Genomic DNA, 23,771 nt, shown 5'->3' with positions numbered 1-23,771 from the left:
CCTTTATGAGCTTCCCTTCAACTGATGTGTGTGGTCTGTATTTCCAGAAATAAAGCAAAGAAATAGGAAAGCAGATGCTTGGTGATTTTACTGGAAAAAATAAGAGGAAGAAGATCTAAAAAGGAAGGCCTTTAGGAAAGGAAAAATTATTTTTCCTTCCCCTTTATCTTCCCCACGAATGGCCTAGGTCTTTCTGCCCATATGTGACTTCCAGTGCTGAAATGGGAAGCTTTCTTGGGTTCCAAGGAGATGGATGCATGTAAAGAAGGGACGATTATGTTCCTTATCCCAACAGACCTCCTCATCTTTTCTTGTTTTCTTCACTTTTAACTAAATTATGGATTATAGTCTTTCCTCTTTTCCTTACTTTATATCTCTTTTTTATTCCTCTTATTTCTGCTGTAGGAAGAAGAACAAACATTTTGTTTCTCTTTGGAGATGCAATTTTCCCTCTCCATTAGTTGCCTTCATGAACTGAGTTACTTAATTTTGAGGTCCATTGTTTCTTTTGTGTGAAAGGATTTTCCCACATTATAAATATTTTTCTATTTTTGTTCTGTAATTTCCTATCTGGTAATATTACTGTTTATCATTTTAGTTGTTTAAGAAGTCCCATTTAATGACAGTGGTTTGTCTGTTTCAGTGGAATATTCTTGCCTAAGTCTTCTTTATCGAGTCATAAGGGCTTGTGCCCTTGGATTTGTTTTAGAACTTTTACTGTGGCCCTGAGTTCTCTTCTCCAGTTTCAAATTGTAATGTATCGCAAATAAAGAAAACAAGAAACGCAATATTAAGTTAATAGTGACAGGTTACTATGACAAAGTTTAAGCATTTTGCATGTTTTTTGTTAGCTCTTAGAGCCTGTTTTCTAGAAAAGTGTAGGAAGGAAGGTAGGGTACAGAATCATGCCAGTGAGCTTGTGACTAGTATTGGAAACTCATTTCTTCCAGGAAAGTTCTCTCATTCCTGTCCATGTAAAAGTTTCACCACAGGCAAACCAGAGAATAAGTTGCAATGGGGAAGAACTCCAAGTTGCTTAGCTAAAACTAGACAGCAAGTTCACTGTGGCTAGGGAATGTGACTGTTTATTGTTGTACTCCCAAGCACTTAGTACAGTGCTCTGCACACAATAAGTGCTCAATATATACTATTGAATGAATAAAACTGATACACAAGATCCTAAAAAAATTGTTTATACCAACAAGCAATCTTCTCAGTGACCCACTTTTCTTTTATAAGCCAGAGCAACAGAATTCCCCACTATGACCTTTTGAAGGCTAGCTCTACCCAGTTTGGCTGAGCTCCAGTAGCCTATTAGCAGGAATCCATTTTTTCTTAAAACCTCCAATTTCCCATGGCATCTTGGGATTTGTAATCCCTATCCAGGGACTGGATCTTATAGTCAGGAAATGGTTATTGGATCACAATTCCTACTTCACACTCAGCTTTTTGGTCAAGGACTCTGCACATTTTCCCCAACTGTTAGCGCAACTTGCCTATTCTAATGTTGGCAGGTAATCCAGGAAATTTGAGCTTTAAAGTGTACTGTACTTAGCAGTTTTTACATAAAATCGGGAATGTCATCATCCCTTTTCCACCTATGTATACGTGTATACACACACAGGACTCTGGCTTGGTTTCTGGTGAATAAGTCTAATGTATAGCTGAGTCCTTTAGTTGACATTGCAAATCTAAGTACAGGTTTGAATGGATAAAGATGAGCACAACAGCATTCCTTGGTAAATAGAGTACTCTTAATTATAGGATGAAAAACGGAAGGGAGGGAACTAAGAAATCTTTCCTTTCCCTGACACCTTTAACCCCCTGACCCACCCACTATTGCTGAAAGATTACCAGTTGCACATACGGAGCATGAGAGGCATACAAGTCTAAGATCCCAATGCATGGATCTGGTGACGGGACAGAGATGATGTTTAGAGATATTGGAAACCAAGTTGCTTTTGGGACAGGCCAAACCTACTTGCTCAGGAGGGTTGGGGGACCCTTTGTTTCAGCCCCCAAACAGAAGAAGGTGATGGAACAGTTTCAGAACTAAAACCTGACAACAAGAGAGAGAAGCAGCGTGGCTTAGAGGAAAGAGAACGGGCTTGGAAGTCAGAGGACATGGGTTCTAATCCTGGCTCTGCCACTTGCCTGCTATGTGACCTTGGGCAAGTCACCTAACTTCTCTGTGCCTCACATCCCTCATCTGTAAAATGCAGATTAAGACTGTGAGCCCCACGTGGGACAACCTGCTCACCTTGTATCTATTCTAGTACTTAGAACAGTGCTTGGCACATAGTAAACAGGACTTACTTTGGCACAATCCCCTCAGAGGGTCAGATGCTGATACTATGGAAGAGATATCAGGGTTGTGCTCCTGAACCCAAGGTGCTAGTGCTAAGGCCCTCTGAGGATGGTTTCAGGTGACTTCCCCACAGAGTTGCACTGAGGGCGTTTAATCATTTATCTGCCCTAAGTGTCGGAGCTTTGCGTCCACTTTACATGGAACCTGTGGCTTTAAAAATGTGTGAAAAGTTGCCCCTTAAAAATCCTAACTTTTTAAAAAAGGTAATACTTTGGATAGAGAGAATGTTTCAACCTGAACTTATAGAATTGGATGACCCAGTAAACCCATGAATTAACGTATTGCCTCTTCCCTTTGCTCTTTTTGGGCTGGCTTTTGTTTAGCTACTTTGCTAAGTTGAGAACTGTAAAATCCTATTCATGTAGATTTTGAATCTGTTCTTTAGGTGGACATTCCAGCCATTATCATTAAGAAACTGTTAAAAGCAGCCATGAAGCACATAGAAGTGATTGCGAAAGCAAGACAGAAAGGTACTGTTGCAGTATTCTTGGCAGATCAAATCAGTCAATTGTATTTATTGAGCGCATTCTGTGTTCAGAGTACTGTACTAAGCACTTGGGACAGTAGAGTGTAACACATCTGGTAGACACGTTCACTGCCCACAATGCACGTAAAGATTTGGATACTTTATAAAAATAACATTCTTGCATGAAAGATGAAGAGTATCATTAATAGTTTTCTTTTAAATTTGCAGTTAGTGTGTTAAATGTGAATGACTAGTGACAACGTAGCAGATTTCTCTTTCCAGTAGAGACCCCAAATCCAGCCTAAAGAGATGAATCTTTTCATTAATCAGATTTCCCTCCCATTCTGTTGCTTAAGGGCAAATCACCCTCAATTACAGTGTATGTTTTTTTTTCTAGAGCTTATCTCACCCTTATTCTACCATTCAATCAGCAAAGTTTTAACCTACAATCTGTCTCCCTCCCTTGGTGGCCCATGCTCATTGAAAAAAGGACATTTAATATATGTGTATGTGACATAGTGAGCACCTAGGCACTGCTGGAATCTAGAAAAGTCCAAATATATGGGGTTAAATCATATTTTGTAGTGCCTTGCAGGCAGCCTTATCTTTGGGAGTTCAGGATTCAGTTTGAGTGCTTTCCTGCCTCCTTAATTTTGCATACATGTTTCAGCTGGGTTTCCTGGAGATAACTCTTACCGGAGCAGTGCTTATTCTTTATGTTGGGTATGGACTGTTCAGCATATTGGTTTCTGCTCAGCCTAAGAAGGGCTATTCTTGTTCTGCCAAAGTTTCTTTCACTTCCAGTAGCAAAGGGCTCTTGCAGCTTTGACTTAGTCTTGGCTTGAAATAAGAGGAAACCAGTTTCAAGCTACCACCCTAAAAAAACACACGGACGTTTGAAAATCGAATGTGATTTCATAATCATTTGAGTTAAAAAAAAAAAAATGGAACAAAACTTTTCCTTTAAGGTAGATCCATGGGGTTTTACTTAGCGACTAACCTGTATAACCCACAGCCTGTAGATTTGAGGAGTGAATTGTGTCAAATGAACTGTAGGTGTGGGGTTTCTTAGCCAGGGAGGGTCCTGGTTTTCCATTCCTGGTTTATAACTTCTTCACTGGAGATGGTAAGTCTGTGCTAATTGCTGAAGGCATTCCTTCATGGGTGAAACATAGATGCTTTCAAAACCAGGGCAAGTGCTGAGCAGAAAGAGGTTGGAAGTTCTCACCAATAGACTCTTTAAGAGGCCAGTAATCCAGTCTTCGTGAGGTGCCCTTTTTAAAATCTAGTATAGAATGAGCATGATAAGTGAAATTGACAACTCTACCTATAGGCCTAGTCAGATGGGGGAAAGAGTATAATATTTAGGAGAGTGTAATATTTAGGATATTGTATTAAAGATTTAAAATAAATTCAGAGACTGCCTGGCAGTGTATACAGTTACAACTTAGATGATGTTGTCATCTATAAAACGCATAGGTCTGAACTCGGAAAAGGTTAAAAAAACTCTTTAAAAAAAGACGTCTGAAATGGTGCAAAACACAAAAAATGAAAGAAGTGTTTTAGACAGAGGGTACAATTTTTCCTCATCATGGAAGGTAGGTGGAGTATGTAAATTGAAAGCAGATTAAGTAGCATGCACTTATAAGTGTACTGATTAGGAAGTAGGGCCTAAGGTAAAATGTAAGTCTAAAAATTAAGGAATAGTCTGGAATTTTTGAGGAGAAATGCATGTTTAACTATCTTTTATTTATCTTTATTTGTAGTAAAAAATTCAGAATTTTTGCAGCAAGCTGCTTTAGAAGAATATGGTCCGGAGCTTCATGTGGCTTTAAGAAGTCGAAGAGATGAGTTGCACTATTTAAGGAAACTTACTGAACTTCTTTTCCCTTACATTTTGCCCCCCAAAGCCACAGACTGCAGGTATTAATGATGTAGAGAACTTTAACAACATTATTTGTATATCATGCCTAATGTGTGTTACTATTTGTGACCAGAGCGGTTTGGGACTAGTACTTGGCTTAAAATTTGAATAGTGTCCTATCAACAATTCCCATTTAGTGAATCTACAGATAAATATGATTCAGGGCTAGCTAGGAATAGTTTTGATTTTCGTTTTGAAATGGCACATATGCTTTAAGCTTAAGACAAATCAAGCAATTGAAATTATCATCTAGATCCTCAGACTGATAGGTGTTACAGTATCTGTCGGGCCTGGTACATCATAGGACCAGTATGGCTGAACGTATGCCTTCACCTCTCATCACCGACCAGGATCAGAGCAAGGAGGGAAGCTCCGAGTTTCTCAGCAGCCATCAGCCAGTGGCGATGAGAGATGCAGGCTCATGATGGCGGCAGGGGTCATACTAAAAATTGGGAAGACAGCAAGGCACTGCGCTGTGAACCCATTTCAGAGTGGATTCCAGTCATGCTCTATAGTATCCACCTCTCCTGAGCCCTTACTGTGACTTTGAGCTGGGACTGGTGGGTGGTGGGCAAGAAGAATGCCAGAGGGACCTTCTGCTGTGGAGTCTTAGAGAAACTTGCCCATATCTAGGCAGACTGAGGCACTGCTTAGTAACCAGAGGACGGTGGGGCTGGAACCAGGTCTGTTTTTTTTCTCTTAACTTCTAATTTTTGATGAGTGACAACAAAATTTGCTGACTCTGCTGTTCCTGGCTAGACCTCAAGCCTTCAGCTTTTCGAGGGCCCGTCTAGGGAGGCAGAAACAGAGACCTCTTTGCTACTCTGTAGAAGTTTAAGAAAAGGAAGCTAAAAATACAAAGCAGCGAAGAGCCAAGTCTTTTCCTACTTGCATGCACAGATGTTCCCAGGGACACTGGGGAGCACTCTACCTCCCCCTCTCCCCATCCATCTGTACATGCTCTGAGCAAACACAACTGATATGAGAGGTTTAGTGTCTCATGGTTTGGGATTTTTACTTTTTAAAGAGTTAAATAGTAACCCCTTTCTCTCTCTCTCTACTGGCCACAGCCAGGCCCAAAGTCCTTTATTTTCTGAGCAGGTCCGGGGGCAAACTACCCAGAATGAGGGTGGGGGAGGCTTTGGTCCTAGCCTGGGGAGGTGGATGGGGACATGATGTCCTTAGGGGAATGTGATGAGATGTGTGGGACCGCAGAGGGGAGAAGTAAAAGTTGGGAAGAATTAGAGGTGGGAGAGGGGATAGGTAGTGGCTCTGGAAGGAGAGTCAGTGAGAAGGGGAGGAGGGAGTACTGGTTGGGGGAGAGGGGAAAGTGAAGTTCAGCGAATGGGAGGGGGGAACAGGGAAAGTAATGACAAGGAACTGGGTAGTAAGGTGGGGAAGAAGGGTAGGCGGGGGAACAGGAAAGAGAGGTTGAACCAATTAATGCTGGGGAATGGATGGGGACAAACGGGGAGATGGAAAGGGACAGGGCAAGAGAGGGGGATTCATAGGTGCAAGACAGGGTAAGTTTAGGAAGACAGAAGTACTGTGTTATAGGTCTCGGGAAATGATCACGAGAGAGTCGATCTAATGATCTTTTAGTGATTCTGTTTCTGAAATACGAACGAGTGCAACAACATTTTTAGCTGGAGAATTATAGAGCTGGAAAGGTCTTGAGGGTACACTTCTCTCCTCTCCTTTCTCTACTCCATACAGCCCCCTGCCTCTAAGGAAGGAAACTCCTCAATCCTTGAAACCAGTTCCAGTATCCTGTAACCCCAGTTAAGCAGCTCTTCCTGAATTCTTTGCTGCAACAAATGTCCATTTCCTCTTGACCCCAACATTCTTCCAGGGTCCTTTTACTTTATCATTTTTGTCCTCTTAATGGCCTAAAGCCAGTCTTCTTGTTTTCTTTTTTTCCCTCACCACAATTATCCTTGGCCTGTCTTTTACCTCTCAATTTCCCTTCACCTCCCCATCCTCTCCTTCCAGAAAAAACTAAAAGCCCCAGGTTCGTCCATTCTCTTGCCCACCATTACCCTCTGGCCCTCAGGACTCCTTATAAACCAATATAAGAGTCCGGATAACCACTTTGGAAAATACTCTGTCATGTAAATAGAGTGTATATTCCTATGCTAAAGAGTACAGTTCAGCAATGTGCCTATTATGGAATCTCTGTAGCTCAGATAGATTAACGTAAGTTTGAAAATTTCTAATAAGTATGTGAAATCCATAAATAAGTATTTTTTGGCTGAAAAATTTTTCCTGAAACTTTCCTAATTGTTCTTCCAAACCTGCCCAAGAGCCTCAGGTATCTGGAAATTAAATGGGGATATATTTTTCTCTTGTATTCTTAGTGCCTAATGAGTTTGTCAGCCAGGTTGTAATGAGAATATAGAAATATAAATTATGCATGTATATTTACAGACTAACACTATGCCCTAGTAGAATATTTGTAGTAAACCCTGATTATCATTAACATTGAATTTTGGGTGTCTGTGTCATCTAGAAAATCATAAACCATAACTTTGTGGCTAAATCAACTTTTTTTTTTATTTTTTCCAGATCCCTGACTTTACTTATAAGAGAAATCCTATCTGGTTCTGTTTTTCTTCCTTCTTTGGACTTCCTAGCCGATCCAGTAAGACTTTGAAGCATTAAAAATAATCGTAAAAATATTTAGCACCTGAGTTCAGGCAAACACTTTTTGCATGCTGCCCACGACGTAGAAAATATGAATTGTTGTTCTATAAGAAGTTGTCCCTTTGTGGTATTTCACTGCAAGCATTTTGGCAAGATCCTTTCATCTTTGATGAATGCCACATATGAGGTTTCACACCTTGGGTTAAGCCTTACCTTTAGGCAGGATACATTGTTGGAATTGTTTTGAACTTGTGTCTTTTATCATTGCAAACTATGTCTATTATTTCCCATTAGGACACTGTGAATCATTTGCTTATCATCTTCATAGATGACAGTCCAGTGAGTATTGACCACCCTAGAAAACATTCAAATTGCATTGCATTTGATTCATGTCTGCCTGATAAGGTGAGAATTTTACTGAATTGATTTATTATTCTCTCTTGTTTTTCAAAGCCCGAGAAAGCTACCGAGCCTGCTTCTCCTCTGGTTCCATTCTTACAGAAATTCGCAGAACCTAGAAACAAAAAGCCATCTGTAAGTATAGAAACATTGTGGTCCAGAGATTGAATTTGCAACCAAGTCTTGGTGGCAGTTAGTTTGTTGAAAATTATATAGCTAGTGCTCCTGCAATATGGGAGTTGCAGTCTCAAAGAACAATGTGTTAAGAAAAATGGCACTGTTGGTATTGACACTCTGTGCCTGTGCCTAACTGTCTTCTGACCCTGCTTCACGTTCTCTCTGGACAGATGCCATTGAGAATGTGATGTTCCCTAGTTCTCCAGCAGCATCCTATTCAAATGGTTGATGAAAATGTGCATTCTAGGAGCACTGACTGTTCTCTTCTGGCGCTTAATTACCCACTTCTCCCTTGCTCTCAGGTGCTCAAATTGGAATTGAAGGAGATTAGAAAGCAGCAGGATCTTTTGTTTCGTTTCATGAACTTCCTGAAGCAAGAAGGAGCAGTGCACGTGTTACAGTTTTGTCTGACTGTAGGTAAGGTTTTCTGTAGCATACCAGGTGCTTTCTGATTACAATTCTTTATTTTTGGTAATAATGATGATAATAATTGTGGAATTAAGGATTTGCTATGTTCCAAACACTGGAGTAGATACAAAATAATCAGGTGGGACCCTATCTCTGTCCCACACAGAACTTATAGGGGAGAGAACAGGCATTCAGTCCTCATTTTATAGGTGAGGAAACTGAAGCTTAGAGAAATTAAATGACTTGCCCAAGGTCACACAGCAGGGAAGGGCAGAGGTGGGGTTTGAAATCAAGAGCTCTGACTCCCAGGTTTTTGCTTTTTCTACAAGCAACATCGATTCTGATTTAACACAAACGTAGTTGGAGGTTTCAGGGCATACCAAAATGCATTCATATTATTTATGGTTTTGAAAGGCAGTTTTGTCATCTGTAAAATTGGAGCAAAATTCCTTTCTTTTTTTCTGGCTTAGTCCCTGTCCTGCATGGGGCTCAGATTCTGTGTTCTTTCTGATTACCTTATACCTCCCCCACTGCTAACTAAGCACATCGTAAGTGCTTAATAAATACCATCATTATTAAAACAAAACAAAAAAACCTGTAACAACCCATATCTCCCTGTTTTCCAAACTTCTGTTAAATTTTTGGATTTTGGAGTGGTTGAGAGAGAACATCACTCTTCTTGGTGGTAGAAAAACATTCACATCTCTCATTTGAATTAAATGCCTGGTTTCAAAGAAGCTATGTTCCATTTCACTTTAGATAATTGTTACTTTTTTAAATAGAAGCTTCTAAAAAATCTAGAAATGTTTCTTGAAGGAGAACATTACAGCCATGAAGCTATTCTACCTTGCCAGTTTATTGCTTTCTGAATGTGAACCCCATAAAATATGTTGTTGTCAAGTCTGTTGGATTATCACAGCTATATATCAGTAGCAGGCTGAATTGTTACCAAACACTTCTATTTATAATAGCCACATACTGATAAAGAGGAGTAGAAAATAGAATACATAAGTGTTATAAGTAGAGTGTGATTTCTCTTCCTTTTCCCATCCTGTCCAGAGGAATTCAATGATAGAATATTACGGCCAGAATTGTCAGATGACGAAATGATGTCTCTCCATGAAGAGGTGCAGAAAATCTATGAAACCTACTGTTTGGATGAAAGTGTGGACAAAATTAGATTTGACCCTTTCATCGTGGAAGAAATTCAGAGAAGTAAGTTTGGAGTTTAAAAGTGCATATAGTGGTGCTTTAGTAAAACGTGGTTTAAGTATCGGGTGATAACTTGCCTTCAGCCATGCTAATATTATGTGTCATTGTGAATTCAACAAGAAACAATGAAGTCTTTCAGTGTCATACTAGCCTGTGTTAATTTCTGTGCCTCCAATTTTTTTTTATAGTTGCTAAAGGTCCATATATAGATGTGGTGAAACTCCAAACAATGCGGTGCCTTTTTGAAGCTTATGAACATGTCCTCTCTCTCTTGGAGAATGTCTTTACTCCTATGTTCTGTCACAGCGATGAGGTAAGTGGAAAAGTGAAACTTTAAGATTTTTTAATACCTCCCCTAGTTCTGGCCTGGCTGGAGAAAGGTTAGGATACTAGAGAAGCAGTGTGGCCTAGTGGATAGAGCAGAGGCCTGGGAGTCAAAAGTGCCCCACCACTTGTCTGCTTTGTGACCTTGGGCAAGTCACTTAACTTTTCTTCGCTTCTGTTTTCTCACCTGTAAAATGGAGATTAAGACTGTGAGCCCCATGTGGGACGGGGACTGTGTCCAGCCTGATTTGCTTGTATCCACCCCAATGCTTGTACAGTGCCTGGCACATGGTAAGCACTTAAATACTGTTATTATTATGATTATTATTATACTCAGTTTGTACTGCAGCAAGGTAGGATAAGAGAATTATGGGCAGAAGAGTGGCTCTGGGACAATATTGTTCATTTTTTTGGAAAAACTCTATAGAGAAAATGTTTTCTCTTTTTCCAGTGTAGATTTGCAGATGTCAGAGGTCAAAAAACTGTAACAAATACCAAGTTATCTCTTCTTCTAATTTATTTTGTTATTAGTGCTTTCCTCTTAGATGAAATAGTAATAAAGCAATATGAGAAAATAAGCCTTAGTTTAGTAGTTACTAATTGGGCATTTTCTTCTAGTATTTCAGGCAACTCTTAAGAGGAGCAGAATCCCCAACTCGAAATTCCAAGTTTAACAGGTGGGTAAAAAAATGGATCATATTATTCTTTTCTGCAAACTTGAAGTTATTTTAGTTGCCCATGCAGGATTGCTAAGTGGTCTGATGATAAAAGTACTGTTGTGGTTATTAAGTGTACCGTTTCCCTTTCACTTGAGGAACTATTCTAGGTAAAGAAAATGAATAGCTTGGCGTGGGTAGACAAAACTGAGAACAAAAGCGTTTGCTAGTTAATTGTGATACTGTAGCACTCAATGAAATGGATTTGTTTAAACACCTTTTAACCAAGAGCTATTAAGCCAAGCATTTTGTAGACTCAGGCTAAATTTGATACAGCTAACTCTTGATACCAGAGGTAAGGGAACAGAGATTGAAAACATGAAATCCACCTATAATCCCAAACCCTCCCTTAGGTATTCATTTTTTTATTGCTTTTTTTTAAGCTTTCATGCCAATAAACCATTCATATTACTCTACTGAGTCCACAAATTAAAGGAATCACCATGGGCACACTGCTCTCCATCCTTTGATAGACATGCTACTATACATGGAAGAGGGCAAAAGATAGGCAGTAGAAAGAAGGTTAAAGAAATAAGAGGCCAGAGGAATTCACAGACTGAAAAACCGGCCTCTGAAAAGTACATTTCGATCCTGCAGCTATACGTCTGAGTCCCCAAAGCACAAATATGTAAAGTCCGCTCTGGAAGTTTCAGGCAATTATGGTCCGATTTTGATATCATTTTTCAAAACTGAAGTGGCTTTTTCAGAAAGTTTCAGGCAATTATGGTCCGATTTTGATATCATTTTTCAAAACTGAAGTGGCTTTTTCAGAAAGAATTCTCTTAAGTGACAGTCCTGTATTGTGAAATAATAATTTTAGGCCAAGATGCTTGAAGTATTTTACTAAATTATTTCATTCTCTTACCAACTTTCAAGAAGCAGGTAATAATTAGTATTTGTATTTTATACAAAGCTCTTGGTGCACTTTGAGATCATGGTAATGATTTGACTACTCTAAAACCTTAGGTGGGAAGGGAAAATATTTGATTTTGAATTCTGGGGTGATTATATTTTAAAACCCTTCTGTTGACTTCCATTAATGTCATGAGTTGCCTTTGATAAAATAATGTTTGTCCAGTGCTTCTGTCACAAATATGTCAAATCTCTTATACAAAGTCAAACACAGAGCATTAAACCAAACATGTTAACACTTCACATAAGAAATACAGTCCAAACCAATTGTTGATTTGGTGTTTGAAGTATCAAACTGGGTAAATGCCTTATTCTCTGTTTTTTGGCATCTCTATTCCTCATTTTTACTGAGGAGCAGTGTAGCCTAAGTGGAAAGAGTGTGGGTCTGGGAGTCAGTGGATCTGTGTTTTAATCCCACGTACTCCACTTGTCTGCTGTGTGACTGTGGGCAAGTCACTTAACTTCTCTGGGCCTCAGTTCCTTCATCTGTAAAATGGGGATTAAGACTGTTAGCCCCATGTGGGAGGTGGACTGGGTCCAGTCTGATTTTCCATACAGCAATTGATAAGGGCTCCTTCCTTCTGATGCAGAAGTAGATCTTCTTTACCTGTTTTCATTTTCAAGCTTCCTTGGTTCTTGAATTGTTCATCTTTGGAGTTTTTCTTCTCTTTCTTTCTTTCCCTTGCGTAATTCATCCACCTGTTATTGCAGAGGTAGCCTAAGTCTGGATGACTTCCGGTAAGTCTTGAATGAGCATGCCCTTATTTTCCAGTGTAAAATGCCTGCTTAGTTGATTTCCTTCAAAGAGCACTCCCTCCAAGAATGAAAAGAAAAAGCTACCTCCTCTACTACCTCTAGTAGTGTACTACTAGTTGGGTTGAACTAATAATGAGCTAATGATGACCTCTTTAGAGAGTGGCAAACGCATCACTATTTAATGGCAAATCTAATTATTGCTAATGAATTAACCCCAGATTATAATCATAATACCTCGTTACTTTCAAGACTAGTCTTTTCTGCTAAGCGCATTTGGAACCTGACCAGAGGCTTGAAAGGAATAACAGGTATTTCACTCACATCCATGATTGGGTGTGACATTTTGGAGAATGTGATGAGCAAGGTAGCAATTCTTAGCCAGTACCAAATGTTATAATTTGACATTAGCAAGTCGATTTTTTCAGACGATCATTAATTTTATAACTCTCTAGGCTCATCCAAAGATAGCAGCCATCATGGAGGCCAGCTCTCTGTTTACTCTCTAGTAAGATATCGGACCTGTTGAGAGAGCATTAACTCTTTCAAACCCTGATGGGATTGTTTGGTGCCTTGCTGCATAAATACATTGTACAGATACTCTGTAGGCTGGTCCAGTAGACAGTGCTCTCTCTAAAGTGCCAGATTCGCTTCTAGGGAGCAACTTCGATCCTCACTTATTATCCCTGTTTTGCAGGTGGAAAACAGCCTCTCTCTCTCTCTGTGTCTAGTACTGTCTTGGCCTTTTAAAATAAATTAGACTGAACAGGGAATGGAATTAAGCTGACTACCCATTTCCCTGATTCAACCCAAAAAACCATTTTCTGGATGGGTGTTGGTAGGTGCTTCTCGCTCTGGCACTCTGCATGTTTCTATTTTCTGGTTTAAAATGGCTAGTGTGCTACCTCTGCACCTTTTTATACATATGCTTTATTTTGGCCGTCAGTATTTAAATGCCACTGGAAAAATGAATCTTTTATTCTCTCAGGCATTTAGAGGGCACAGTTCTACCTTTCTACAATTAAAAATGGAAACATTTATATCCTTGTCTGTTGTAATGGCAATATAGCTAAAGAACATGAGTTCCGAACTAGCCAAAATAGATGTTCCTGAATGCTGAAATTGGCCTTTATGGTGGGGAAAATAGAGATTCATTTTTGTCCCCATTTGCTACTTGGCTATTTGGTGTTTGTACAATTTTTTCTGCCTTCAACTGCATTGCAAGGCTGGTGTTTAAGCTCTGTCACTAAAGCAGACTGTTCTCTCAGAGTGAGGATCCTCATTTTGAGGTTTTATTCCGCTTGGTTCATTCTAATCATTGTGTCGGCAGGTTGCCTACTTATTGCTTTGTATGAATTAAGAATTCCCTCCTGCCTCGTGCCACCTTCCCCGGGGCTTGACATGTTCAATCTCTGCTTAAACAATGTGGACACGTCTATTTTTCTGTCAAATACTGTTTCCTAGACCACGTGAGGTATTGAATTTGATCGCAGGGCTGAACCCAATTTCCCTGAACCATTTTGCTGGTTTTAGTTCAGTTGATTGCTCTTTGGTAATGAGAATTATTTAATCAATTTGTGTTTTGGAGGGTTTTTTTTTAAATCGTGGTGGTAAGAATCCGCCCTCACCCTTGGGAGGACTCTAACATGCTAAATGTCTTTGGCAATATTTTTTTTTACTGTTTGGTGTTTTTAAATTGTTGTGTGACATTTTCCCCTTAGTTTCTCCAGTTTTTACCGTTCCAGTGCAATTTAAAACGTACTGTATCATTCAGTCTCCCAAAATGTCAAGGAGTGCTTGGGCCTACTGTGATCTTAGGACTTTTAAGTTGTCGTACCTTCGGCCGGCAGACTCCTAGCATTGCTTTACTTTTCCTCTTCATTGTATGATGAAAACGCTAAATCGTGGTCCAGCTTGCCCCATTTTCAATCCCTTTTTGTTCAATATTCAGGAGCACACAGAAGAGAGGAGAATCCTTTGGGATCAGCAGGATAGGAAGCAAAATCAAAGGCGTCTTCAAAAGTACCACAATGGAAGGGGCTATGCTGCCTAACTACGGGTTGACCGAAGGCGAGGACGACTTTGTGAGTGGGAACTCTTTGCTTGGTGTGGATCGGTCTATGCATGCAGGCAGTTTGGACTCCTAGGAGCTGCAGATAGAACTGTTGTTGGTTTCCCTCTTTCCCTTCTATCTGTGGCTCCACCCTTTCTCCCCGACCTTGTATTACAGCACATTCTATCGCTATTGGCCTGGTCTCTCCCTACTGGAGCAGAATGCGTTATCTCTGATGAACAGGAATTTTTTTGATCTGGGGCAAAAAAAAAGGTTCAGAAGCTTCTTCCGGGCACGGTAGTGGGTGCGAGGTAGACCGAAATTGCCGAAATCTGTAGTTAAGTGAGGAAATAGATGAAAATAGCACAAGTGAATCCATTAGTAACAATTAAGCAGATAGACCCCTGGGTGCTAAGGGATGGCGTGACTTGGAAGATAGAGAAGATCAAGACTCAGGAGGAACCCCCTGGTTCATGGAAAAGTAGTCTCCTGGTTTGAGGAGCTGAGGCCCACTTGTGCTGATTGCTCCCCAGCAAGCCATCCCCAGGATACATTCCTCTCCAGAGGACGTACTGGAGGCAGAAATGTGTTACGGGGGCTTTTTAATGGACCATAAGCACCATAAGTTTCGGTGCTCTCAAGCGATTCTCTTTGCTTTCCCAGATGTAAATTATTATTATTCATTACATTTGTCAAGCTCTTACCTTGTACAGAACATTGAGTTAAGCACCAGGAAGGGAAAGAGGCACGACACCTGCCTCAGAGCAGGTTCACAGTCTTAGAGGAGAGTGCAAGTGATAGACACGTGATAGCAAGTGATAGATAGCATAGCAATAAAGGAATAAACAGTAAGAGTTACAAGACAAAAAGAGTTGCAGTAATCATTGTCATATTTATTGAGCTCTTGCTGAGTGCAAAGCACTGTACTAGGGACATCACAGCTAAAGGAGGAGCTTGGGGGCTTTCCAGGGAAAGGCTTTTGCTGGTCCAGCAATTACGACTTTACAGATGCCCCAACAGCTGGGAGGGAAGGATCCCAGCAGAGGATCCAGTCACCCCGAGGCGAACGCGGCTGGTGCGGCCTGACAGAGCCCAGGGCACAGATTTTCCAAATCACAAGATGAATTTTCTTCCCTTGTTTTGGGAACAGAAATGTTAATTTGTGTCTCCAAGCCTACCTCCTATACTACATTAATACCCCACAGGGCTTTTTTGAAAATGTAACGCAGCCTCACTCGAGTGTTCTTCTCCAGCTTGTGCTGAGATGAACCCTATGTGAATGTTGCAGCGCTGATTTGGAATATGTTTGTTTATTGTTGTACTGTACTCTCCCAAGCACTTAGTACACTGCTCAGCACACAATAAGTGCTCAATAAATACGATTGAATGAATGATTTGCGTTGGTTTTTTCCTCCATTGCCTTCCCTTGGCTGGTGCGAGGTAAATGGTTCTGCCGTGCCATTCATCAAAGTGGATGTAAAGATTTGCTCTGGCTGCTTTGTTTTCTTAATTGGGAATTGGACTGGGCTGTTTCAGCATTTGGGAAGTAGATTTATGTTTTATGGCTGTGTGTTCTTGGAACTTGGAACTGATCTCAATGAGTATCCCAAACTGTATAAACATGTGTTGTCCTCAGTTTAGTAAAGGAAGTCATCACAATTTTATCCATTGTCCTCATCTCATTGGTCTCCTCCTGTTTCTTCTAAATGTTGTAACTAGCCCCATAAACTTGCAAGGTGCTCCTTCTCCCTTCCCATTTTCTCACTCTTTCCTTCATGCAGGAAGGTGAAGGTGTTTAACAGAAATCTGGAATGATTGAACAAAAATAATGACTATTTTCAAAGGAAGCTGACTTAAGGCATTTCTGGCTCCTTTGCCTTGTTGTTGAGGAGTGATATGTTCCATCCTCTTTCCCTATCTGCCTCAGTTGATTGGTCTCTTACTGCAGAGGGATGTCCTTTGGGCTTTTCAGAAGAAAAATGACAAACACCAAACATTTATAATGCCTGAAATGTTTGTTGTGTTTATTTTTGTTCCATCTGCACTTTGGCTATATTTCCCACTCCTATGAGTTGTATTTTCTATTCAATTATTCCATTTCTGCTTCCTTATTTTCACAGCAGACATTTGAGGGTACTTCTGTATTTTTTACAGAACCTGTTAAAAATAATTTTTTTAAAAAAACATAAGTACCGACAAGCTATTTTGGATCAAACGTAACAGAATTTATATGTAGTTTTAAAAAAACATTTAATCGGTTTTTAGTTTACAAATATCACCTCCTAAAGAAGGAGTGTGCTTGCAGTTGTAATCTTTAATATATGTCAGTTTTTGACTGGAGTGAGACATGATGGATTTGGTTATGCAATGAAGGAGAGCTAAAGTTGGAATTGAATGGCAGATTTTAACTCCACATGGGGTATTTCCACTACAGATCGAGGAAGGAATCGTAGTCATGGAAGACGACTCTCCAGTGGAAGCAGTCAGCACGCCCAACACTCCCCGGAACCTGGCCGCTTGGAAGATTAGCATCCCCTACGTGGACTTCTTTGATGACCCCTCTTCGGAAAGGAAAGAGAAAAAAGAGCGAATCCCCGTGTTTTGTATTGATGTGGAAAGGAATGACAGAAGAGCAGGTGAGAAACAGAGACAGAATAGCTTTTTAAAAAATCAGTATAAAGCCCTTCTTGAGGTCAGCTTTCATCTGCTTCATCTGTTAAGAGAGGCAACGTGGCTCAGTGGAAAGAGCACGGGCTTGGGGGCCAGAGGTCATGGGTTCGAATCCCAGCTCTGCCACCTGTCAGCTGTGTGACTGCGGGCAAGTCAACAGAGAAGCAGCGTGGCTCAGTGGAAAGAGCACGGGCTTTGGAGTCAGAGGTCATGGGTTTGAATCCCGACTAGGCCACTTGTCAGCTGTGTGACTTTGGGCAAGTCACTTAACTTCTCGGTGCCTCATCTGTAAAATGGGGATTAAGACTGTGAGCCCCATGTGGGACAACCTGATTCCCCTGGGTCTACCCCAGCGCTTAGAACAGTGCTCGGCACATAGTAAGCGCTTAACAAATACCAACATTATTATTATTCACTTCTCTGTGCCTCAGTTACCTCATCTGTAAAATGGGGATGAAGGCTGTGAGCCTCATGTGGGGCAACCCGATTACCCTGTATCTACCCCAGTGCTTAGAACAGGGCTCTGCACATAGTAAGCGCTTAACTACTACCAACATTATCATCTGTTTGACATGAGAGCTCCTGATGCTTGTTCGGACATTGGTCGTGTAGGCGTATCCAGAGATTTGGTGTCGGGGATGGGCGGTGGGCTTTTAAGCTCCTTAGTTAAGAAGCAAAAGTTGTGTTGTGATACAACCCCTCAATCCTGTGATATTTCATCAGGAGACCAGGAGGGGGCGGCCGTGTAGTACTGGGCCTGTAGAATATTGAACATTTGAAAACTTTGGGAGGCAGAGGAAAAAGGAAGAAGAGAAAGGTTGGAGTTTTTTGTTTTTCCTTGTTTTTTTGGCCCAACCTTCTACTTAAGTCACAAGAAATATTCTCTTCAGGTGGATGGAACCCTGAATGAGTGTGCAGCCGTGTGTTGGTACATGATGCGGAATTTTGTAATGGTTATTGAGTAATGCCCATATCAGTCGGTCAATCAGGGGCATTTATTGAGCGCTTACTGGGTGTAGAGCACTGAACTAAGTACTTGGGAGAGTACAGTGCAGAAGTGTTGATAGACATGATTCCTGTCGTTCTGACTTTTTACAGGTAGGGGAGAGGTCAGGGTCAGTAGCCACACGGATTGAGTGCCTAGTGAAATGAAAGAGTTTTTGAAATGTTATACAAATTCAGAGAATTGTTCTTCTATGCAGAGCAGCATCTGTGGAGCATACAAAAAGAAATAAAAGACAAGGAGTTTTTAATCCAATGGAGGAGAAAATACATGTGTTGACAAATACACAATAGCTGAGAATAAAAATCAAGTTATTAACAATAATTCCAAGTGAATAAGCTGGCTCTTAAATAAATACAGGTGTAGATAACGGGATGCCCTGACTAAGAAGGAAGGGTGTCTAAGCAGGGAATTTTCAGGAGGAAATCAGTTTGAAAGAAGTCATCCTTTATATGTAGTTCTTTTTTTCCCTGAATGAGTTCATATTCCTCATCATTATCACCAAGTAGTCACTGAGTATCTTACTGAGTATTCCATTTCTTCATGCTGGATACTTTACAAAAGATAGTCTGGGCGAACATACAGGTAGGAATGAGCGATGAAACACAGACAAACTTTTTAGATTACCGAGTCATATGTAATTCCCATCTGTGTATTTTCTCCCCGTGTTTAGTACAGTGCCATGCACCAGAGTAGGCATGCTTAATAAATACCAACACTACTACTGACACAGAACACCTTCCCCTCTTTCCCCCCACCAAAGTTGAAGTTTTCAGAATTAGCTCGTTTTTCAGTGTGTTCATTTAGGAATGCGGAGGTTGAACAAGCACAGCCTCAGGAACAAAACAGCTGATTCACAGACTTGGTCCAAGTGCCAGGGCCAATAGGTATAAGACCCAGCCATGTGCTCTGTGGGCAGGAGAGGGCAAAGTTGAGTGGAGGAGAGGTCACAACGAGGGGTGTTGCATATATCCGGCCATCCCTAGGCATGGCACTCTACTCCCCTAGCCAAAAAGAGAAGGGTGAGAAGTGAGAGAAAAACCTGGATGATCAACCAAAACCCTGTTGTTGCAGTCAACAGTTCCAGGGGTTGGGCACTGCTCATGTCCTCTCTCCGGTTGTGGGAGATCGATCAATCAAATCAGTGTTATTTATTGACTGCTGATTGTGTGCAGAGCACTGTACTAGGTGCCCAGATGAGTGAAGGCAGAGCTCCTAAATGAAAGCAAATCTACAGTCTGGCCCTCTCTTTTGCCTCTGCTCCTCTAGGACCCTCCAGTCCTCCTCTCTGCTGATCAATCAATTGTATTTATTTAGCGCTTGCTGTGTGCAGAGCACTGTACTAAGGACTTGGGAGAGTATAATATGAGAGACCCTTCCCTGCCCACAGCAAGCTTACAGTCTACAGGGAGGATCTAAAGACTGGGAAGGACTGTGAAAGGATGCTTTAGTTGGACTTCAGACCCAGCTCCCTCACCTACTTTGTACCTAAGGTCTAATTCCTTCCATCTGGCTTGCCTCCCCCTCCCTGTTTTACCTCTCACAAGGTATTGTGTGTTCTGTCACCCTCAGCCAGTCCTGAAGGAGAACTGCCCAATCTCTTCCTCTGGAACAAATGAACCCATAAGAAAAAAGAAATGGTGTGTGTCATTTGACCAGGTAGCATGTTTTTGTTGGTGTCTCTCAGATGTCTAAACACAACCTAAATTCCAGAAAAATACATGAAAACAGGAAATCCTATAAAGATTTTGAACTGAATTTTTTAAAAATTCGAAGTTGTCTGTCAGAAAATTCAGGAAGCCAAGGCTTTTGGATCAGTGTTATTTATCAGGAGTTTTCAAGTCACTCAGAGACTTCCAGGAATAGGTAATGGAGAATGGTGTAATTGCATAGTTTTTTGTCAGTTCTCAACACTGGTTTGTTTTCCAAGCAAGTAAATAATTCTCTTGTTCAATGTGTCTTCCTCTTTTAGTTGGCCATGAGCCTGAACACTGGTCTGTCTACCGAAGATACCTTGAGTTCTATGTCCTCGAATCAAAGCTAACGGAGTTTCATGGTAGGTGATTCTTCTACCCCCAAGAGCTCTCAAGCTTCACTGGGACCTTTCAGGTCCACAGTAGAGGACTGCATGGGTACTATAGTTGCCACCCTCATCTGCCCCCAGCCTCTGGGGACCTTCCACCTGCCCCCTCTCTGCACCCACAAGAAATATCTGCTTGTTTGGCCGGCGACTCTGCTGTGGGTGCCTGGGGTCAAGTCAGGTATACTGTGGGGATTGCAGGTCTCTTCGGCAGGACAGGCTAGGCCGCTACCTATGTATCCTCCACCCGTTTCTTCCCCTGGTCTTCGGGTTGCTGGCCGGTCAGCCCCCTGTTGAGGCAGAGTGCTATTGGCCGGGGCGGAGACCAAAAGGACGGTCCTTGGAAGGAGAGAGATAAGGGGAAGAAGAAGAATGAATGGCAGGTAGCCTCAGGATGGTAATGGCCCAGTCCTGGCCATGATTCATCCTGGGAATTGTGGTGGTGGCTACTCACCCCTGTAGACCTAAGCTGCACCCAGTCCTTGTGCACATCCTCGCAGTAACTATAGAGCTGCGCTTCAAGTATCCATGGGCTGCTCGGGGGAAAAAAAATACAGGGAAAGGGGAGTCCAAGGGGTGGACTGAAGAGAAAGGAACACAAGGGGGAGGAGGGAGCGGTGGGGAAGGAGAACCATCAGAGGGGGGCAGGCAGGAGCCCCGGGATCTGCCTGGAGGGGGCAAGTCTATGGGAACTGTGTCAGCCCCAAGGTAGCGTCAAGCAGGAAGGGAGAGGGGCAGAGACCTCCACCAGAGAAGATAAGTGGGAGAGACACAGAGTTGCGCGGGTGGGGTGAGGAAGGAGAGAGATTGAGACATTCTCCTAGACATAGAGCGAGGCAGAAGGCGGTCACACTGTCTTATATTTTCTCCCACCCTGAGGATTCATTCTATAGTATTTATTGAGCGCTTACTATGTGCAGAGCACCGTACTAAGTTGCCCTCCTGTGGCACAGAGACAAAAAGTGGGAGGGGGAAGGGTTTCTGCTGCATGCATGTAGCTCCCATCACAATTGGAAGATAAGGCATCAGGTTTTTGTAACAAAATTGGCCAAAAATTGCATCCTGGTTTCAGGGCATTATGTGGATCTAGATTTCATGTAATGAAATGATTTGAAACGAAAGGAAAAAGGGAAATTGAGAAAAATCCTTCTCTGTGTAATTTCAGGGACATTTCCGGATGCTCAACTTCCTTCCAAGAGGATCATCGGTCCCAAGAACTACGAGTTCTTAAAGTCAAAGAGGGAGGAGTTTCAGGAATACTTACAGGTACAGGTTCAGGGTTCTTTTTTAAAACTTTGGAGATCATAAAAGAGCTTAATGAACCCATTGTCTTCCTGCTTTTATCATTCTCTCTGACAGTGTCGGTTTAGGGATTTTATAACTTGGTTTAAGATTTGACTCAAAATCTGTTATACTTGCCTGAATAGTAGATTGGGACTGAAGTTTTGTATCTGAAAAATATTTGTGTCTTGTTTTAACCTCAACTCTTTTTGTGAAGCTTGATTTGAATGTGAGGATCATTCATTGACTGAATGATGAAAAGTATGCTATATGTTGACAAATGCATAGGGCTGGTTTGGTGCACCTATTTTATAAGGCGTGACCCTTGCCAGGGTGACTTTTCCGGCACAGGTGCCAAGGGGAGCTGGAGCTGGCTGCCTCCTCCCCAGGACTGTGGTATTTTTTGAGCGCTTACTGTGCTCAGAGCACTGTACTAAGTGCTTGGGAAAGTGTGGTACAATAGAATTGATAAATCTAATCTCTGTCCACAAGGAGTTTACAGCTAGTGGAACTGCACTTGCTGTGGTGGCCTGAATGGGCCTGGGACCGCATCAATCAATCAGTGGTATTTTTTGAGTACTCACTATGTACGGAACACTGTACTAAGCACTTGGGAGAGTACGATAAAACAGATTTGGCAGACCTGTTCCCTGCCAAGGTAAAGAGAAATCCACATTTAAAATGCAGAAGGCCACTGAGGTAGTCAAGAGGAGGGCATAGTTAGGAAGGTGGAGTGATTAATTGAAGGCTTCCGGAGCAGATCGCATTTGAGGAGGCTTTTGAAAGTGGGGAAGGGCCTGGTTTGGCTAAAGAAGGCCTGAGGGTGTCCAGGCAGAGGAAAGCAGTGAAAAATGGAGGTGGGAGCAGAGGGAGCAGGACATTCTAGTGAGGCATGATTAGGAAATTTGCTTGGAGGAATAGTGGGGTAGATGCAAATTGATCAGTTGGGCACAATCCCTGTACCACAGTGGGCTCAAAGTCTAAGTAGGAAGGGAGGAGAGGTATTTAATCCCCATTTTACAGATGAGGAGACTGAAGTACAGAGAAGTTAAGTGACTTTTCTAAGGTCACACAGCAAGCAGTTGGCAAAGCTGGGATTAGAACCCAGGTCCTCTGACTCCCAGGCTGTGGTCTTTCCACTAGGCCACTAGGGGAGAATAAATGGGCAGTCAGGAGTTTTTGTTTTGTTGTTGAGCCACACTGCCTCTCTTTGACAGCACTTTTTCCTTTGATACCTTTATCTGCTGCAAATAGAGAAAAACTCAAATGAGCCTAACTTCCATCAATCAGCTTAAAATTAAAATTTTCTTTTTGGCTCCTTCAAGAAACTTCTGCAACACCCAGAACTGAGTAACAGCCAACTTTTGGCAGACTTCCTATCCCCCAATGGTGGAGAGACACAGTTTCTTGACAAAATTCTCCCCGATGTAAATCTAGGTAAGTAGGTTGTTTCTCTCACAAAAGCTAAAGAGAAGCAGAACCCCAGTTCCCTGCCTACAAGAAGCTTTCAGTCTTCCCCAATCCTGCTTCCTGCTCCCCTGGCACCAGTCAAATGTTTGACATTCCTGGGTAGACAACCAACACAAAAGTATTAAATAAAGTGGGGTGGGAATCTGATGAGCTAAAAACAGGTTTTAGAACTCTTAGCATATTGCTTGGCACATGTGAAACAAGTGCTTTGCTGAAACATTGCTGGGCGGAATCAGTTCACTGTGTTCTAGCCCCTAGCCATATAACCTGATGGTGTCTTTCCTAAACTATTTTCGTTGTTACATAGGCAGTCCCAATGTTTTTCTTATTACAAGGACCCAGCCAATCAGATAAATACACTCCTTTGTATAAACTGGTTTTTCTCAGTTTGAGTTTTTTTCTTTTGCAAAATCAGCCATTGCCTTCAATTAGAACTTTTTTTTTTCCAGAATTCATCCCTCCCCCCTTCACACTCTGGTCCCAGTTAAAATCATGATTTGCAGACTCAGGCCCAGAAAGCCTAGGGGTGCCTGGTGGGTTTTGGTGTACCAGCCTCATTGAAACACTCTAAGGGGCCACTGAAACTGATCCCACCCTGTGCTAGTCACATGCTTTCCGGATATACTTGCTGGCAGGGAACTGACACCTTTGGAATAATCATGTAGCTTGAAACCATCTGGAAGAGAGGTCACCTGAACATTGGCCCCTGCCTTTTTACTGGCCCCACTTTAATTCTGGGCCTTCTGCCCAAAGACCATGTCAACCTTATCGGTGTCCATTCAGCCATCTCATCCACAACCAGGCTCAGGAAAACTCTCATAATTATTCCAGACTTTGAAAATAACAACCAGAGTAAGGTGATTTGCTCACTGGAATGCTCCATAAAAACTTAAATTTTCACCATGCCATAGA

At 41.7% G+C, this 23,771-nt stretch overlaps 1 protein-coding gene across 4 annotated transcripts in view; it reads left to right on the top strand.

The window, feature by feature from the left end:
• SNX14 (sorting nexin 14) overlaps positions 1–23,771 on the top strand; it is a 41,962-nt gene that overhangs the window by 11,830 nt on the left and 6,361 nt on the right. For 2 of the 4 annotated variants that reach the window (XM_029047137.2, XM_029047138.2), the window contains exons 7-21: positions 2,754–2,838; positions 4,601–4,757; positions 7,324–7,399; positions 7,696–7,740; positions 7,855–7,935; positions 8,280–8,394; positions 9,445–9,600; positions 9,786–9,910; positions 10,540–10,598; positions 12,261–12,287; positions 14,254–14,386; positions 16,790–16,991; positions 20,001–20,084; positions 21,274–21,374; positions 22,715–22,826. In XM_029047137.2, coding sequence (XP_028902970.1) covers positions 2,754–2,838; positions 4,601–4,757; positions 7,324–7,399; positions 7,696–7,740; positions 7,855–7,935; positions 8,280–8,394; positions 9,445–9,600; positions 9,786–9,910; positions 10,540–10,598; positions 12,261–12,287; positions 14,254–14,386; positions 16,790–16,991; positions 20,001–20,084; positions 21,274–21,374; positions 22,715–22,826 — 1,558 coding nt within the window. The remainder of the gene's footprint in view (positions 1–2,753; positions 2,839–4,600; positions 4,758–7,323; positions 7,400–7,695; positions 7,741–7,854; positions 7,936–8,279; positions 8,395–9,444; positions 9,601–9,785; positions 9,911–10,539; positions 10,599–12,260; positions 12,288–14,253; positions 14,387–16,789; positions 16,992–20,000; positions 20,085–21,273; positions 21,375–22,714; positions 22,827–23,771) is intronic. The other 2 variants (XM_029047140.2, XM_029047139.2) reach the window with 1 other exon arrangement.

Source organism: Ornithorhynchus anatinus, chromosome 19 (genome assembly GCF_004115215.2).
Source record: "Ornithorhynchus anatinus isolate Pmale09 chromosome 19, mOrnAna1.pri.v4, whole genome shotgun sequence".
In the NCBI taxonomy this organism is placed as follows: domain Eukaryota; kingdom Metazoa; phylum Chordata; class Mammalia; order Monotremata; family Ornithorhynchidae; genus Ornithorhynchus; species Ornithorhynchus anatinus.
The sequence above is the reverse complement of the archived record's forward strand: the minus strand, read 5'-3'. Positions and strand labels throughout refer to the sequence as shown.